We start from the raw sequence: 17,090 nt of genomic DNA on the forward strand, positions 1-17,090 counted from the left end.
TTTCAATAAAATAAAATAATTTATAATGAGATAAATTATGAAATAAATAATTTTCTCTAATACACAACGGCCACAATTATTGTTATCCTTAGAAATTCTTATGAGTAAAATAACTATAACGTATATTTTCTTTCATATTTATTTATTTATTTTAGCACACCAGGGTGACTAGGAACATGAAATTATCCAGCCATGACTTTACTATTTCTCAGGAATATGAGGTAATACGAAGGACAAATTCCCGTAATCATTCATCACAATGAGAAAAACCAAAGAATATAGTTTTGATGTGCAGTAAAAGATTGTTAAGCTTCACAAATTAGGTGGCTGTAAGATAATAGCTAAAGCATTGAAAATCCCAGTTTACACCATCAGGGCAATAATTTAAAAAAAATTCCAATCAACAGAAAATATTACAAATCTGCCTGGAAGAGGACTTGTGTCTATGTCTTAATGCAAATGAAGGAGGTGAGTTTGAGTGGCCAAAGACTCTCCAAGGATCACAGCTGGAGAATTGCAGAAAATAGTTGAGTCTTGGGGTTGGAAAGCCTAAAACTAATTTCAAACAGCACCTACATCATCACAAGTTGTTTGGGAGGGTTTCAAGAAAAAATTAAGTAAAAAATGCTCTCAACCAAAAACAAACTCCAACATATTAATTTGCCAGACACTACTTATTAAATAAATTCTTATTCACCAATGAAAAGTTAGATCTTTCACATTTTTAAAATGAAAGATCAAATGGATAAATAATGCAGATTTATTTTCTCAGCCTTTTTTGATCCTATTTACCAAGGGTAGCAATAATTCTGATCACAACTGTATATGATGTGGTAACTTGGACCAAATAAAAATAGCACAGTAATTTCCATACACACAAGACAACAGATTAAATGCAGAGTGACTTTATTTCATGAAAGTGAGGGAACACAATAGTGTAGAGAAAGGCAAGCAAGGAAAGGTGATTTCAGAGGATTTTCAGGACTTCATTCTTCATCAAACCCTTTCTGTGAGAGAAAAGGAAAGGTATTATGAAATACTTAATTCTCTTTTAATAAACCAAATATGACTTAATCTGTAGTTAAAAGATTTGTGCCCAGTCAGATGCTCTCTAGAATGAGATTGCCCCTCCCTGTAATAAATGTCTACCACTGCCTAGCAAGTAGCAAATCACGGTGCCTGTCTGACACATTGGCTATTAAAAGAGTGGGATATGTTCCATGCAAACCGAAATCAAGCAACTTTATCATGAGCTTTTTAACATTTTAATTAATGATTAATTAATTGTGTCCACTGTACCTTTGGGCCCACATCACGACTTTTGGCACGTAGTTTGTTCACTTGAGATTCAGCAATATCAGCCCTTTCCTCTGCTTCATCTAGTTCATGCTGCAGCTTACGGAATTTGCCAAGGTGAGTATTTGCCTGTTCTTCCTATTACAGGAGGCAAGCATGACACATAAGTTACCCATATACTTTAGACAATACAATCCACACCGACTGTCTAGTATATCTCTGAACTTCAACATCACTTACAGCTTCCTCTGCAGCTCTTTTGTAAGCTTTGACTTTTAGTTGCAGCTTGTCAACCAAATCCTGAAGACGGGCTAAGTTTTTACGGTCCTCTTCAGTCTAGGTTCATAGAACTAAAGATTAATTCAGTGTACATTATTTATTCTGATCTTTATTAGACTTAAACACTTGCTCATGTGGTCTAAATCATCCAATCCCACCTGATACGTAAGTTCCTTGATGCGGCGTTCATATTTACGGATTCCCTTAATAGATTCACTGCTTTTCTTCTGTTCAGCTTCAACTTCACATTCCAGCTCTCTTACCTAGGAGTGATACAGTAGAAGTGCATTAGACATTGTTTCATTTATGCTGTCTTAAATGAGCAAGTGGACTGTGAACTCACCCTAGCCTCCAGTTTCTGGACTTGTTTCTTTCCTCCTTTCATAGCAATTTGTTCTGCTTCATCCAGGCGGTGCTGAAGGTCCTTAATGGTCTGCTCCATGTTCTTCTTCATACGCTCCAGGTGAGCACTTGTGTCCTGCTCCTTCTTCAGCTCCTCGGCCATCATGGCAGCATCGGTTATGGCTTTCTTAGCCTTTTCCTCTGCATTCCTGCATTCTTGCACTGCCTCTTCCACCTCACTCTGAAGCTGGGATATGTCAGTCTCCAGCTTCTTCTTCTGGTTTATGAGACTGGTGTTCTATATATGAAATTTTGTAAGTTTGTGTTACATGGACCTTTTATAATGTAACCTTACAACAAATATCCATAAAGACTCTTCATGATTTACCTGAGAATGCAAAAGCTGTACTCTCTCTGTGACATCCAGCAGCTCTTGCTCAGAAAGTTTGCGCCCACGCTCTGTTTGTTCCAGAACAGCCCTAAGCTCTTCCAGTTCAGCCTGAAGCAAGGTATTACGTCTCTCTACAATGGCACTGTTCTCCTTCAGATCATCATTGGCCCGAAGAGAATCATCCAGCTGAAGCTGGGAGTCCTACAAAATTTTTCATTAAGGGAAGTCAGGGTTATATATACTGTATATATAGACACACAAAGTTAATTATGAAATAGTAACACATTTGTTTTACCTTTAGATGGGCCTGAACAGACTTGAGTTGTTTTTGAGCCTCGGCTGCCTGTCTGTTAGCCTGGCTCAACTGGATCTCCATTTCATTTAGATCTCCTTCCATCTTCTTCTTTATCCTGAGAGCTTCATTCCTGCTACGAGTTTCAGACTCCAAAGCACTTTGCAAGGTGTCTATGGTCCTCTGTAGGTTTCTCTTAGTTTGCTCCATTTCTTCATCTTTCTCAGTCAGCTTGCGCTCAATGTCAGTCTTTATTTGGTTAAATTCTAGCTGGGTCCTAAGGATTTTACCCTCCTCGTGCTCCAGAGAGCCCTGTAATAAACAGAATAAGCTTACTCGTGTCATCATTGCACTTATTTTCATCTAATTTTTGTGGCCACACTCCTACCTCAGCCTCTTCCAGAGCAGCTTGTATCTCAGCCTTTTCTTGTTCCAGCTGCTTACGGACCTTCTCCAACTCATGGATTGTCTTTCCACTCTCACCAAGCTGTTCAGTCAGGTCAGAGATCTCCTCTATAAGAAAAAATAACATTACCATTTCGACATCATCATACATAGTTGTAATTTGTGCAAGTATGCAAAATAGCATTGAAGAAACCTTGCAGAATCTTGTTCTCTCTCTTCATGGTCTCCAGGTGATCCAGAGATTCTTCATAGGAGTTCTTCAGCTTGAACAGTTCTGTGCTCAAAGATCTGGCTTCCTTCTGAGAGCTCTCCAGTTCACATTGAGACTCCTCATACTTCTGCTTCCATTCAGATAAGACCTAAAAATAATTTTTTTGTTAAATTTCATTTTTATAATTAATGTTTTTTTAATAAGTCAAAAAATCCATTTGTTTTGTTTCATAATTCTGATGATTTTACTATTAATCTAAAAGTGTAATATATATATATATATATATATATATATATATATATATATATATATATATATATGTAATAATAAAATAAATAATGAGTAAGTAGGTTCAAACTTTTGACTGGTATATATTCTGAAATCTCTTTCTATCTCTTTATATGGATAAATTCATACAATTATCAATCTTGTCTAAATGTTTTCTTAGTCTCATTTAAATACTACCTTGTCAAAGTTTCTTTGTTTCTTGTCTAAAGCTGCAGCAGCAATGTTGGCTCTCTCCACATCCACCATCAAATCTTCAATTTCATTCTGAAGTCTGTGTTTAGTCTTTTCAAGGGAAGAACATTTAGCATTTATTGCCTCCACAGCCTCCTCAGCCTCCTGCAAACGCTGAGCTAGTTTCTTCCTGTATAGAAGTAATTAAAAGAACAGACTTTTGAAAAGTAGAACTTGAAGTTCACGAAAACATGGCAGAGCAGATAAAATGCACTGAGCCTTCACTTCTTTGTATAGATCAACACAGGAAACAGAAGTAGGATGGGGCAGTCAATGCTGGGTCTTTCTGAGTGGGTCCCAATATCCATTACATCTCTATCATGTCCATAGAGATGTAATGGTTTCATATCTTACTTGGCTTCCTCCAGTTCCTCAGTCCTCTGTATGGCATCAGTTTCATACTTGGTTCTCCACTGAGCCACCTCAGTATTAGCTTTAGACATGCTTCTCTGTAGCTCTGCTTTGGCCTCTTGCTCCTCCTCATACTGCTCTCTGAGCAGATCTGTATCATGTCGAGCTGACTGCAGTGCATGGGCGAGAGCATTCTTCGCCTGAAAAAAGGTTAGTTCGATTACTTTGTTATTTAAGATTATAAATTACTTGATGTACAAGCAGTAGTAGAAATATAGGAGACGTGGACAAGTATCTGTTACCTTAATTTCCTCATCTAACTGCCTTTTCAGGTCCTCCAGTTGTTGACTAAAGGAGTTCTTACCCCTTGTCAGCTGGGAGATTAATGATTCCTTCTCTTCTAATTGTCTTGCATATTCATCTTATGTATTGAAAGAAACAGGCAAAAAAAATAAAAAATTTGTTGTTATCATACATTTGTCACCCTTTTATAGTTACAACAAAATTGTTCATTTACCATTTTCTGCCTGAAGCTTTGCCTTCTGGGTTGTAAAGTCATTGAGGGACCTTTGAGTTTCCTCACACTTGTTTCGGAATTCATTCATTTGATCTTCCAGAGTTCTGTTAACTTTCTCCATGTTGGTCTATATAAATAAATTGCATTAGTATAGTCGTAAGACAGAGGTTTAAAAAAAAAAAAAAAAGAGAAACCTTGTTTTTTCACCTTGGACTTGACAATATGCTCCATGCTGGAGACCACATCATCCAACTCCAGTCTGAGTTCACTTTTTTCCTTTTCAAGTTTTTGCTTGACTCTCTGCAGATTGTCTATCTGCTCTCCAAGTTCAGCCACACTGTCAGCTTGTTTCTTCCTCAGTGTGGCGGCAGTGGCCTCGTGTTGTAGAGTGGCCTCTTCAAGGTCTCTGCGAAGTTTCTGAAACTCAGTTTCTCGTTTCTTGTTCATCTCAATCTGAGCAGCTGTAGCTCCTCCAGCCTCCTCCAGTCTCTCACTGATCTCCTCCAGCTCTCTGGCCAAATCTGCTCTTTGTTTCTCCACCTTGGCTCTGGCAGCTCTTTCTGCCTCAAGCTCTTCTTCTAGCTCCTCAACTCGAGCCTAGCACAAAACAGAAGTTGAGGGTTTTTTTCACTCTAAAATGCACAGTGCATTGATCAACAGAAGAGATCATTAATTATGGTCATATAAAATACCTGCAGCTCCTTGAGTTTCTTTTGTAGTTGTATAATTATGTTTTGCTCATCGTCAATTTTACTGTTGAGCTGACTGATTTCAAAGTCTTTTCTGAAAAAGAAATGATGGCCTTTATCATTAGGATATTCAAACATCTAAAACAACAGTAATATGCTAATAAAGTAGTTGGTCTTACTTCTTCATTCGTTCTTCCAGTTGCTGTTTGTCATTCTCCAGGTCCATTAAGCTTTCCTGTGTTAACTTCAAATCTCCTTCAAGTTTCCTCTTGGCTCTTTCTAGATCCATTCGGATTTTCTTTTCTTGCTCTAGAGATCCCTCAAGCTAACAGATTTAACAAAAAAGCTTAATCTACTGCAACAAATATGCTCCAACAACAACAGCATTTTACTTAATAATAATAGTAATAATAATAATTACTTACATCATCCACCTGCTGCTCTAGCTTTACTTTTGCTTTGGTGAGGGTGTTGACTTTGTCCTCCTCACTTTGCAAGTCATCCAGTGTCTGCTGATGAGCTTCTTGCAAGGCCTTTTTCTCTTTTGTTAGCTTGGCAATAATATCATCTAAAGCTGCCATTTCCTCTGTCAGGTTCTTTACCTGTGTATATAAAGCTAATATTAGTTAAACGTTTTATGAGAGATAGACATTCCTTTTCACATTTAATTGCAGTTTGTATTAAACCTTGTTCTCAGTGGCATGTTTTTCTTTCTCCACTTTAGCCAGAGTCAGCTCCAGATCATCAATATCTTTCTTCAGCTCAGAGCACTCATCCTCCAGCTTTCTCTTCTTAGCTGTCAGCTCTGCGTTCATCTCCTCCTCATCCTCAAGTCGTTCTGTGAGCTCTTTGGCTTTTGCCTCAAGCTGGATCTTGTTTTTGATCAGACCTTCACACCTCTCTTCAGCATCACAGAGATTATCTTGTTCCTGTTTGCATTGAAAAGGTTCAAAAGATGCATGCAAAAAAGGATACATATCACTGTCTATTCCAATCTATTCCAAGTTTTACAAACATACCGCCTGCACTTGAAGTTGGAGGTCATTCTTTTCTTGAAGAAGAGTAACCATTTTTTCCTCAAGTTCTTTTCTACGAGCCTCAGACTTTGCATAGGCTTCCTTAAGCTTCAAGAATTCCTCTTTCATATTTGCCATTTCCTTTTCTGCTTCAGCAGATCTCAGTAATGGTTTAATTTTAAAGAAGAGTTTCATCCAGGGCCAATTCTTGACACTCATGAATGCACGTACATTCCATTGAATCACAAGCAAGGCATCCCTTTTTTATTTGTGGAGAATACATAAAAAATACAATCAAATGCCTTTTAAAATTCAACAGAACATTTCTGCAGAACATAAACACATTGCTAGATTACGTAAAAGTAATGTATGGGATAATTGTTACCTGCGTTCTACCATCTTTAGGTATTCAGCCCTTGAAAGAAGACCTCGAGATCTAGCTTGAATTCCAGTGATTATTTTTGATAGACGCTCATCTCTCATCTCCTCCAGTTGGCCTAAAAGACCAGCTTTAAAAAATACCTGGAATAATAATGGACATTAAGTTCACAACCTTTTTCTTTCACAGCATTTTGCACATTCCCAGAAGGTGGCCTTACGAGACTTACCTTAGTGTGTCCAAACCTGTATTGCTGGTGGTCTATCTCAAGAGAACCAAGCAGTTTTTCTGCTCCTTTCTTGCTGTCTATGAACTGTCCCTCAGGGATAGTTGCAGGGTTTAAGATCCGATATCTGCAGAATCACAGAAAGAAGTATTTAAAAATAAAACAAGCAGGTTTTGCAGTAACTTCCCATAGGAAAGAAAAATCAAAAGTGAGATCTCTTTGACATCTCAAATATTTCTCCTAGACAGAAATGAGATCAAATGGAGATTTTTGCTTGAGTCTCCTGCTTCTCAAACTTGTCTCCTGAGACAAAAACTTGGTAACACTTTATTTTGATGGTCCCTTTTGAACATTCTGTTGACACTAAGTAATGCTGCAACTGCATGTCAACTAACTCTCATTAGAATATTAGTAGACTGTCTGCTTCATATCTGCTAACTCTTTATTGTGATGGTGTCCCAACAGAAACTCTATTGACTGTAAGTAACTGTGCAAGTACGTTAACTTATTCTTATTCACACACTGTGCTTAGGGGGCTCATATTGAGGCATTCGACTTGGTGCACACTTTGTAAAGTTATTGAGATCACTTCTGAAATTTAGAGGAGACAAATGTGAGAGCTCCCGAGTCTTTAGTGTAGGAGAAAAATCTAAACACAATGTGTAAAGTTGTTGAGATCTCTTCTAAAGCTTTAAAGGAGACCATTGTGAGAGTTTTCATCTCAGAAGACAAGTTTGAAAAGCAGGAGACTCAAGCAAAAGTTTCCATTCAATCTTAAAGTAACCTTATTTCTGTCTAGGAGAAATATTTGAAATGTTAAAAAGATCTCTTTTTTATTTTATTTTTCTTCCCTCTGGTTAGCTTCAATGTTATTTATCCACACCATTTCAATCAAAGACAATACATGCATTGTCATATTTGAAGTTGTTTTATGTAGACAGTGTTTTATTGCACAATGATTTAAAAGAGGAAACCATAACCTATATTTATATACATGCAAAAATGGGCTGTACAAGACAAAATTTTATACTAAACAAAGCAAAAAAGCAAACAAAAAATAAACAAACACTGGTACACTAGTGTTACATTTGTTAAAAAAAAAAAAAGGTATTGCACATATACTAAACATCTTGCACTTGTAAGTCCTTTCTAGTGTGTTTGGAAAATGTGGTGTATATACAATGTTGGACACTGAAGATAAATTTAAACATTTAAACTAGTAACCCTTGATATTCTGAAATGTTTAATGCTATTTAAATGATAGTTTTAGTATTTACAATATTAGTAAAAGTTTAACGTTTCTCCTAAAATAAAACTGAAGACATGTAATGAGACATATAAGAGAACCACCCCTTAGTATCCTGAGTGTAGGGTACCCTCTGTCAGAGCCATTGCCTTGTGGGCAGCACATCGACGTGAAGGCACAACTGCACCTCAGAAATCAATCACCTCAAATCCCAGCTAAAGGTACTTTCCTTCTCCTGTTCATTTCTCACCAGTCCAATTGTTTCCTGTCTCTACTCCTACTGTCCTGACCATTGAAGGTGAAAAACCACATTGCAGTCAAAAAGAAAGGAACTTCTTAAGAGTAAAACATTTTTATAATGGAGTCTTGCAAGAGATTACAGCAAGAAAGTAAAGAGATCTCCCATGTTTCTCACACGTTTCTCTCCCATTGTTATTTTGGATTCCTTTCTTTCAGAACTTTCTCATGTCTCAGTTGTGTCTACTTCTACTTCTCCTAAGGAATTTTAGGAGAAACATCTGAAATGCTGTTGGTACTACACTGAAACAAATTATAAATGCAACACTTTTGTTTTTGCCCCCTTTTTTCATGAGCTGAACTCAAAGATCTAAGACTTTTTCTATGTACACAAAAGGCCTATTTCTCTCAAATATTGTTCACAAATCTGTCTAAATCTGTGTTAGTGAGCACTTCTCCTTTGCCGAGATAATCCATCCACCTCACAGGTGTGGCATATCAAGATGCTGATTAGACAGCATGATTATTGCACAGGTATGCTTTAGGCTGGCCACAATAAAAGGCCACTCTAAAATGTGCAGTTTTTATCAATGCCACAGATGTCTCAAGTTTTGAGGGAGCGTGCAATTGGCATGCTGACTTGCAGGAATGTCCACCAGAGCTGTTGCCCATGAATTGAATGTTCATTTTTCTACCATAAGCCGTCTCCAAAGGTGTTTCAGAGAATTTGGCAGTACATCCAACCAGCCTCGCAACCGCAGACCATGTGTAACCACACCAGCCCAGGACCTCCACATCCAGCATCTTCACCTCCAAGATCGTCTGAGACCAGCCACCCGGACAGCTACTGCAACAATCGGTTTGCATAACCAAAGAATTTCTGCACAAACTGTTAGAAACCGTCTCAGGGAAGCTCATCTGCTCGTCATCCTCATCGGGGTCTCGACCTGACTGCAGTTCGTCGTCGTAACCGGCTTGAGTGGGCAAATGCTCACATTCGATGGCGTCTGGCACTTTGGAGAGGTGTTCTCTTCACGGATGAATCCCGGTTTTCACTGTACAGGGCAGATGGCAGACAGCGTGTATGGCGTCATGTGGGTGAGCGGTTTGCTGATGTCAACGTTGTGGATCAAGTGGCTCATGGTGGCGGTGGGGTTATGATATGGACAGGCGTATGTTATGGACAACAAACACAGGTGCATTTTATTGATGACATTTTGAATGCCAGAGATACCTTGACAAGATCCTGAGGCCCATTGTTGTGCCATTCATCCACCACCATCACCTCATGCACGCCCCCATGTTGCAAGGATCTGTACACAATTCCTGGAAGCTGAAAACATCCCTGTTCTTGCATGGCCAGCATATTCACCGGACATGTCACCCATTGAGCATGTTTGGGATGCTCTGGATCGCCGTATACGACAGCGTGTTCCAGTTCCTGCCAATATCCAGCAACTTCGCATAGCCATTGAAGAGGAGTGGACCAACATTCCACAGGCCACAATCAACAACCTGATCAACTCTATGCAAAGGAGATGTGTTGCACTGCGAGAGACAAATTGTGGTCACACCAGACACTGACTGATTTTCGGACCCTCCGAATACAGTAAAATTGCACATTTATTGTGGCCAGCCTAAGGCACACCTGTGCAATAATCATGCTGTCTAATCAGCATCTTGATATGCCACACCTCTGAGGTGGATGGAGTATCTCGGCAAAGGAGAAGAGCTCACTAACACAGATTTAGACAGATTTGTGAACAATATTTGAGAGAAATAGGCCTTTTGTGTACATAGAAAAAGTCTTAGATCTTTGAGTTCAACTCATGAAAAATTGGGGCAAAAACAAAAGTGTTGCGTTTATAATTTTGTTCAGTGTAAAATGAGAGATATATGAGAATCTCATTTAAGTCTCCTGAGCTTAGGAAAAGCAACCACTGAGCAATACATTTTTCCTATGGGTTCTAGTCATTTTTTCTTTCTTTTTTTTTCTTGGTACCTCTGTTTGAAGTCTCCATACAGGATTCTGTTGGGGAATCCTTTTCTGCAAATTCTGATGCCCTCCAGTACACCATTACAGCGCAGTTGATGCATGACCAAAGGGTTCTCCATCACCCCAGGAGTCTTTGTCTCATTGGGGATGATGCACCGTACAAAGTGAGGATGAGTTGATCTCAGGTTTGTCATTAGCTTGTTGAGATTCTCCTGTAAAGAAACACTTGTTAGCACATTTGACTATGACAGATTGTAATAGATGTTCTGAGTGAGAATTGTTAAACCACGCCCCCATTGGTATGTACGTGAGTGGTGTTTCTCTTGCGTGAGTCTCAGTAAAAGCAAGTAAGCATATAGAGCGTGTGTCTGTCGTTCCTCTTCCCTAATTTCCCTCCTATCAAGATATATTACACAGATCAAAGAGTTTTTAGACATTTTAGGTATTGGCAGGCTTTGACATACCCTGTGAAGTGCAGACACTGTCTGGAATGATGACCCTTTCTTCTTCTTTTCTTTTTTCCCGCTTGCACTGTCCCCTGTGGCTTGACAAAATATAAATCAAAGGTTTGAATTTTTGTAAATTAGGAGTTATTCATAAAGGTTTAACGATAGAGCTAAAATGTAAAGATTTCTATGACACAGTATTGACACTATTGCTTTATAGCTTGATTTTGACGCACACATTGACCTCACATTAATTCGTGTCATTTTTTGTAAAGACATTAAATGCGCACCTGACTCTGCACTTGCATAGTTGACAAACAGATTAGACAACAACTTCATTGAAGATTTCTGGTACAGTCCAACCACAGTTTCATTAAGGGGGTCCTTATTCTTCACTAGCCAGTTGTTGATGTTGTAGTCCACTACACCAGCGTAGTGAGCCAGGGCAAAATGAGCCTCTGGCTTCCCTTTCACTATCCTTGGTTTCTGGAAGTTGCTTGATTTCCCAAGGTGGTTGTCATAAAGCTTTGCTTTAAAGGTTGCATCACTAGCTTTAGGAAACATGCACTCCTCTTCAAGGATGGACATGATGCCCATAGGCTGAAGGAATCAGGAATATGGAGAAATGATGAAGTCAAAGAAACGCATATATAATTTAATTGTAATGCTTGTTGTAAAATTTTGCCTACTCACTTTCTCAATGAGATCGATGCAGGCCTGCAAATCCATACCGAAGTCAATGAATACCCATTCAATCCCTTCTTTCTTGTACTCCTCTTGTTCCAACACAAACATGTGGTGGTTGAAAAACTGTTGCAGTTTCTCATTGGTAAAGTTGATGCAGAGTTGCTCAAAGGTGTTGTACTGTAAATGAATTTGTAAAAGCATCAGTTTTATGCATGGAAAAATATAGATACTTGAAATGCTGAGGTGTAATGTATTGTGTGTTAAGTTAAGCATTCAGTTCTCACTTCAAAAATCTCAAAGCCAGCAATGTCCAGTACTCCAATGAAGTATTGGCGAGGCTGCTTTGTCTCCAGAGTCTGATTGATTCTCACCACCATCCAGAGGAACATTTTCTCATACACTGCTTTTGATAAGGCACCAACAGCATAGTATACCTGCAATAATCAACTCATGAAAGTTTTGTTTGATTGCTTTTTCATTCTCTCATTGTTGTCAGCTTGAATTGTGACTACCTGCTGGACATTTTGTCCCTTGGTGACCCACTCATTTCCAACTTTGACCCTTGGATGACATAGACCCTTGATGAGGTCAGCAGAATTCAGACCCATTAGATATGCTGATTTGTCAGCATCTGTAAATCAAGATTCCTTACATAAAGCATGACTGAAATACAGCTATTCACAAAGGTGATGCCATTTGAATTTCCTGCAAGCTTCCATTCCTTACCTTCAGTCCCATCAGCTTCTGCTTGTTCCTCACGCTGCTTCTGCTTAAACTTCATGTTGCCGTAGTGCATAATGGCTCCAGTCAGCTTGTACACAGAGTTCTTTTCTTCTTGCGTGAAGCCCAATATATCAAAGGCACTCTGTGAAAGTAGAAAACTTGGGTATTTGACTGCTTTAAAGCATGACATTACTATTATGTGGCCAAATATCATCACGGTTTTTAACCAGTTACTCACATCGGTTGCCATTAACTCCTCAGCATCATCAATGGAAGCAACCGTTGTCTCTCCCTGAGAGATGAATGCGTAGTCATAGGGGTTTGATGTTACTAGTAACATCTCTGTTTATACCGTTTCAGTAGAAGAGAAAGAGTGAAAGATTACAAGTCTATCTGTTTTGAATTTGAGTATCTGAGGTTGCTTAATTTGCTCACCAAGGATCTCAGGTTTTTTGTTGGATAACATTTGATAGAAGATGTGATAGTCTCTCTCAGCCTTTAACTGAAAGGTCACACGGGACTTCTCCAGGAGATCTATACAGATAGAAAGAACATAGTTTTATGAAGTAGTACACTTTAATCTATTATTTACATTTTCACTTATTAAAGGGGTCATCGGATGCCCATTTACACAAGCTGATATGATTCTTTAAGGTCTTAATGAAAAGTCTATAACATACTTTGGTTAAAATTTTTCAATGGTAGTGTAAAAAACACCTTCTTCACCCTGTCAAAATCAGCTCTGTTTTCATCAAGCCGTTTTTTTTTAGTCCATGTTGCTTTAAATGCTAATGAGCTCTGCTCGCCCTGCCCCTCTCTTCTGTGGAATTACAAGCAGTACTGTTTACTTTAGCTGCGAAACTGGCTAACTAGCAGGTTATTAGGAAAGGCGATTTGCAAAAAACATTATACTCACTTTTGTAGATTAAGCTGGATCACCAATGATTTGCGCGAACATAGACGCATTTATGTAGATCGGGGATCGGCGCATTCACTTCAAAGTAACGAAAGTAACATTAATCCTCTGCGTCTTCAGCGGCTTAGATGTCGAGATTAAATGATGACTGCTTTATTCATTATTACATCCAGGGTGTGATTTGTAGAGGGGGATGTCTGGTCTCTGGTCTATGCATCCCTGCCTCCTGCCCGGGAGGATAAAAACATCCCGCCCACCCTTTCCGACATCCCGATCTAAATCAAATGATTCGCGATAAGTGCTTTGAAATCCCGATTTGAATCAAATGATTCACGCTTTGAAGTCCCGATCTGAATCAAATCATTTGCCATATGCGATCCAATTGGAGCACTTCGAAACAGTGAATCATTTTGCGACGCAATGGTTTAACTGATTTGGAGTTTAACTGAGCTCCGTTGATACTGTTCTTTGCTCGCTTTCTCTATATAATTTGTTAATTGTTTGAATAACGTACAGTTTTTACTAAACTGTGATCACGTTAAAACAGTTTCCGTCGTATTAAAAGCAGTGTAGTTGGGTCAACCTCCGACTCCTATAGTTTTATAGCCTACGCCTATAAAAAGTTTTCTAAATCATCCCCCAACTCTGGATTTTTCACAAATCGCACCCTGATTACATCGAACAACAAAACACCTCAATCGCTCAACTGGAGACATTTGTGTCTTCCCCCACACCGGAGTCGACACAATGGTGGACGGATGACAGCTCACTCAGGGCGGGTCTAAGGTAAAACAGCCGTGTCAATCAACTATTGTGGGAGGGGCCTGTACAGAACTACGTCATTCTGACAGGAATCTCAAAACAGCCTGATTTGAGAAAGGGGATTTTAAAACAGGGATTTAAAAAAAAAAAAACACTGGGTGGATTTTTATCATTATAGGATGGATGTGTACACACACTTCCAACACACATTTATGTTCAAACAACTTGAAAAGTGAATTTTGCATCCGATGACCCCTTTAAATAATCATTTAAGATTGTTTGTGAAGATAGAGCAAAGACATACATGTTTCAATGTCAGCAGATGCCAGTTTCCCCCTTGTATCAAAGTGAATTCGAATAAATTTTCCCTAAAAAGATTTATAGAAGAGCCATCTTAGCCATCTTACATCATGTTGCATAAAATTGACTATGCTCAGCAATTTAGATTTATTACACATTCACTTACAAATCTTGAGGAGTTGTCATTTCTGATGGTCTTAGCATTACCAAAGGCCTCCAAGGCAGGGTTAGCCTGGATGATTTGATCCTCCAGGGTCCCCTAGATGAGAAGATCAAATCACAAAAGAAAGTGAAACATTTTTAAAACAGGTTGAAAAGCTTATTCAACGCATTTATATTTGTCCCTTCATTAACGTGCAACCTTATTCTGAGCAGATGCGTCCTTCTTCCCCCCACTTGCTGCAATGCTGGCAAAGTACTGAATGACTCTTTTAGTGTTCACAGTCTTCCCAGCTCCAGACTCTCCACTAAAGTAATAAAAACAGTATTATGGTGAGAAATGGATGACATGACCACAATGTCCATATGAATGTGTTCTAAATTTGCAGGGTGTAGAGGTCAATTTTATTTTTGTTACATTTGTGATATAGTTATATAACAGTTTTAGAGTCCACTTTCATTGTATGGACAAGAGACACCTAGACTTTCTACAAGATGTCTTCGCAGAAGTAGTAGCCATATGGGTTTCAATGACAAGTAGGTGAGTAAATTTCTCAATTTTTATTTTGGGCAAACTATCCCTTTAATACATTGTCAAAAGACTACTATATCTCTGTAAATTTACTCAGAAATTCAAAAGTAGTAATAATGTTTTGCATGCTGTATGTTTTGTCACTTACGTGATAAGAATAGACTGGTTTTCTCTGTCTGTACGGAATAACAGAAATATACGGTTTTATTTATCAGTGTTTATTTCATTATTTTTGTATTTTATCATTTTTGTTTGGTTTGGTTATTTTTGTGAGTATCACCTGCCAACATGTACTGGTAGGCGTTATCAGAGATAGAATAGATGTGCGGAGGAGCTTCACTCCTCTTCTTCCCTCTATAAGCTATAACCACCTCCTGATTGTACACTGGTAGCCACTTGTAAGGGTTGACAGTGACACAGAACAGCCCGGAGTAGGTCTGTAGAACAGAAACATTTGTAGAGTTTTCAATTAAAGGTTTGGTTTCAAAGAAGAAGCTGAGACTCCTGTATACTCACATAGATCATCCATGCTGCATAGCGCTCTTTGAGATTATACAGCACAGCTGGCTCATGGAGAAAGGTCAGCATTGCCATGTCCTCAATTTTATCAAATTTGGGGGGATTCTGCTGCACAGCATCGCTCTCTTTGACAGTGATAGTCTGTACAAATAAAGGAAACGGTGTAAAGCAGGTTTTTAAACTGAACAACCAAAGAGAATTGCAGGACTGTAAAATTGTCAATGGCAAATTAAACTGAATGAAAATGTATATATTTTTAATAAACATAAATGTATAAAAATCAAAACATTTGATCTGATTAAAGATAGTTTCAATTGCTTTCAAATAACATGAGATGATGTTAAATTAATTAAAAAATAAGAATTAAATATTTAATAAAATTTAATCATATTAATATGAAAATTATTCATAAGTTGGTGTTGCTTACTCATTTACTTTCTCAGAAGCTTTAACTAACAACAAGGTTTGTCAAAAAAAATCTGGTTTAGATTGTTCTTTAATTAAATGTACAATGTTCAGCATAAAGTTAGTATACTGTTAATCTGTTCAATGCCTTGATAATAATGTAGCCTATTTTAAGAATTCGAGAATTGAAGACTCCTTAAAAATGCAACCACATTCAATGGTTTTAAATGTAAACATATTAAATGTTTTATATCTTTGTATAAGTAGTTCATATCAGTAATGATCTCAGATCATATTACAATATCTAAATTATATAGTTGCTGATCAAACTTTCACAGAAACTTTGGTGTTGACTTTTTTCACAAGTTCATAACAGATTGAAAATTGTGTTCTTTTTGCACTGACCTTCCCTCCTTGTGTCTCCACAGTGACTTTGTCACCCTCTCGACTTGTGATGGTGGCTTTAACAAACTCTTCCACTGGATCCGGAACAAAGCATTCCTTCTTTAAGTCAAAGAGTTTAGTTTGCGCCTCTAGACGCTCCCTTTCAGACTTCCGCAAGTAAGGGGCTGCAGCCCCAAAAACCGCCATTTCAGCATCACCCATAGTTAACCTTCAATTTGAAAAAACAAGAACTTGTAAGAATGCAGATTAAATCAATTTCAGTCTTACCCAGTGCTTGCATCACTAACATAAATTACCAATTACGTTATTGACAGATAGCAGACGCTAATGGAGGCTCCAGGTCTTTGTGATTCCACCTAAAATTCAAAGAAAATACACCTATAAACTATATGTAATGATGAATATAGCTTAGAAACATTACAGCAATAGCACAATAGTTCTAGGAAAGTACGTACACACAAAAAAAAAAACCACTGGGACCAATGGACAGGATGCTGAGATTCAGCACAAACAGCAGCGATGGGATTTATAACCTCGATTGCCCTAACCCTATAAGGCCAAGGACAGCTGACCTGTGAGCCCCCCTCCTGGCGTAAGCACATCAAACACACTAAAACAAGCCAATCTTTAGGTGCCCTGGCACTTAGAGGTGCACCATTGTGAGGTTTCGGGCTGATGGCCAGGAGTGCTGAATATCTTTCATGTGAGTCACAGGAATAATTATTCTCCATCTCTGATTCTTTGGCCCTTCACCTATCACTCACTCATTTATTTATCTAGGCCCCTCTCTTATCTGTAGTTTTGTTATGGTCCAGACCAGGACACTGTGTTTCGGAGGTGTGGG

General features: G+C 38.4%; 1 protein-coding gene across 2 annotated transcripts; it reads right to left on the reverse strand.

The window, feature by feature from the left end:
* Positions 1-889: 889 nt before the first annotated feature.
* LOC131529898 (myosin-7-like) lies at positions 890-16,992 on the reverse strand. 2 transcript variants are annotated; one of them, XM_058759903.1, is made up of 39 exons: positions 16,702-16,992; positions 16,550-16,602; positions 16,247-16,454; positions 15,434-15,577; positions 15,198-15,354; positions 15,066-15,093; positions 14,588-14,693; positions 14,393-14,485; positions 14,231-14,294; positions 12,684-12,782; positions 12,487-12,590; positions 12,252-12,390; positions 12,038-12,156; positions 11,810-11,959; positions 11,532-11,702; positions 11,129-11,438; positions 10,857-10,930; positions 10,399-10,604; positions 6,917-7,040; positions 6,694-6,830; positions 6,312-6,567; positions 5,979-6,221; positions 5,718-5,894; positions 5,472-5,617; positions 5,296-5,386; positions 4,811-5,200; positions 4,604-4,730; positions 4,389-4,507; positions 4,090-4,286; positions 3,682-3,865; positions 3,199-3,364; positions 2,989-3,113; positions 2,604-2,912; positions 2,306-2,509; positions 1,919-2,215; positions 1,734-1,838; positions 1,537-1,632; positions 1,300-1,434; positions 890-1,007 (listed from the first exon to the last, which is right to left on the reverse strand). In XM_058759903.1, the coding sequence occupies exons 1-39, from the start codon at positions 16,975-16,977 to the stop codon at positions 987-989; spliced, it is 6,150 nt and encodes a 2,049-aa protein (XP_058615886.1). In that variant the 5' UTR covers positions 16,978-16,992; the 3' UTR covers positions 890-986. The 2 variants fall into 2 exon arrangements, with proteins under 2 accessions (XP_058615886.1, XP_058615877.1); XM_058759894.1 differs by having other exon boundaries at positions 10,857-10,936.
* Positions 16,993-17,090: the final 98 nt, after the last annotated feature.

The sequence above is a fragment of the Onychostoma macrolepis genome, chromosome 02, assembly GCF_012432095.1.
Source record: "Onychostoma macrolepis isolate SWU-2019 chromosome 02, ASM1243209v1, whole genome shotgun sequence".
NCBI classification, from domain to species: domain Eukaryota; kingdom Metazoa; phylum Chordata; class Actinopteri; order Cypriniformes; family Cyprinidae; genus Onychostoma; species Onychostoma macrolepis.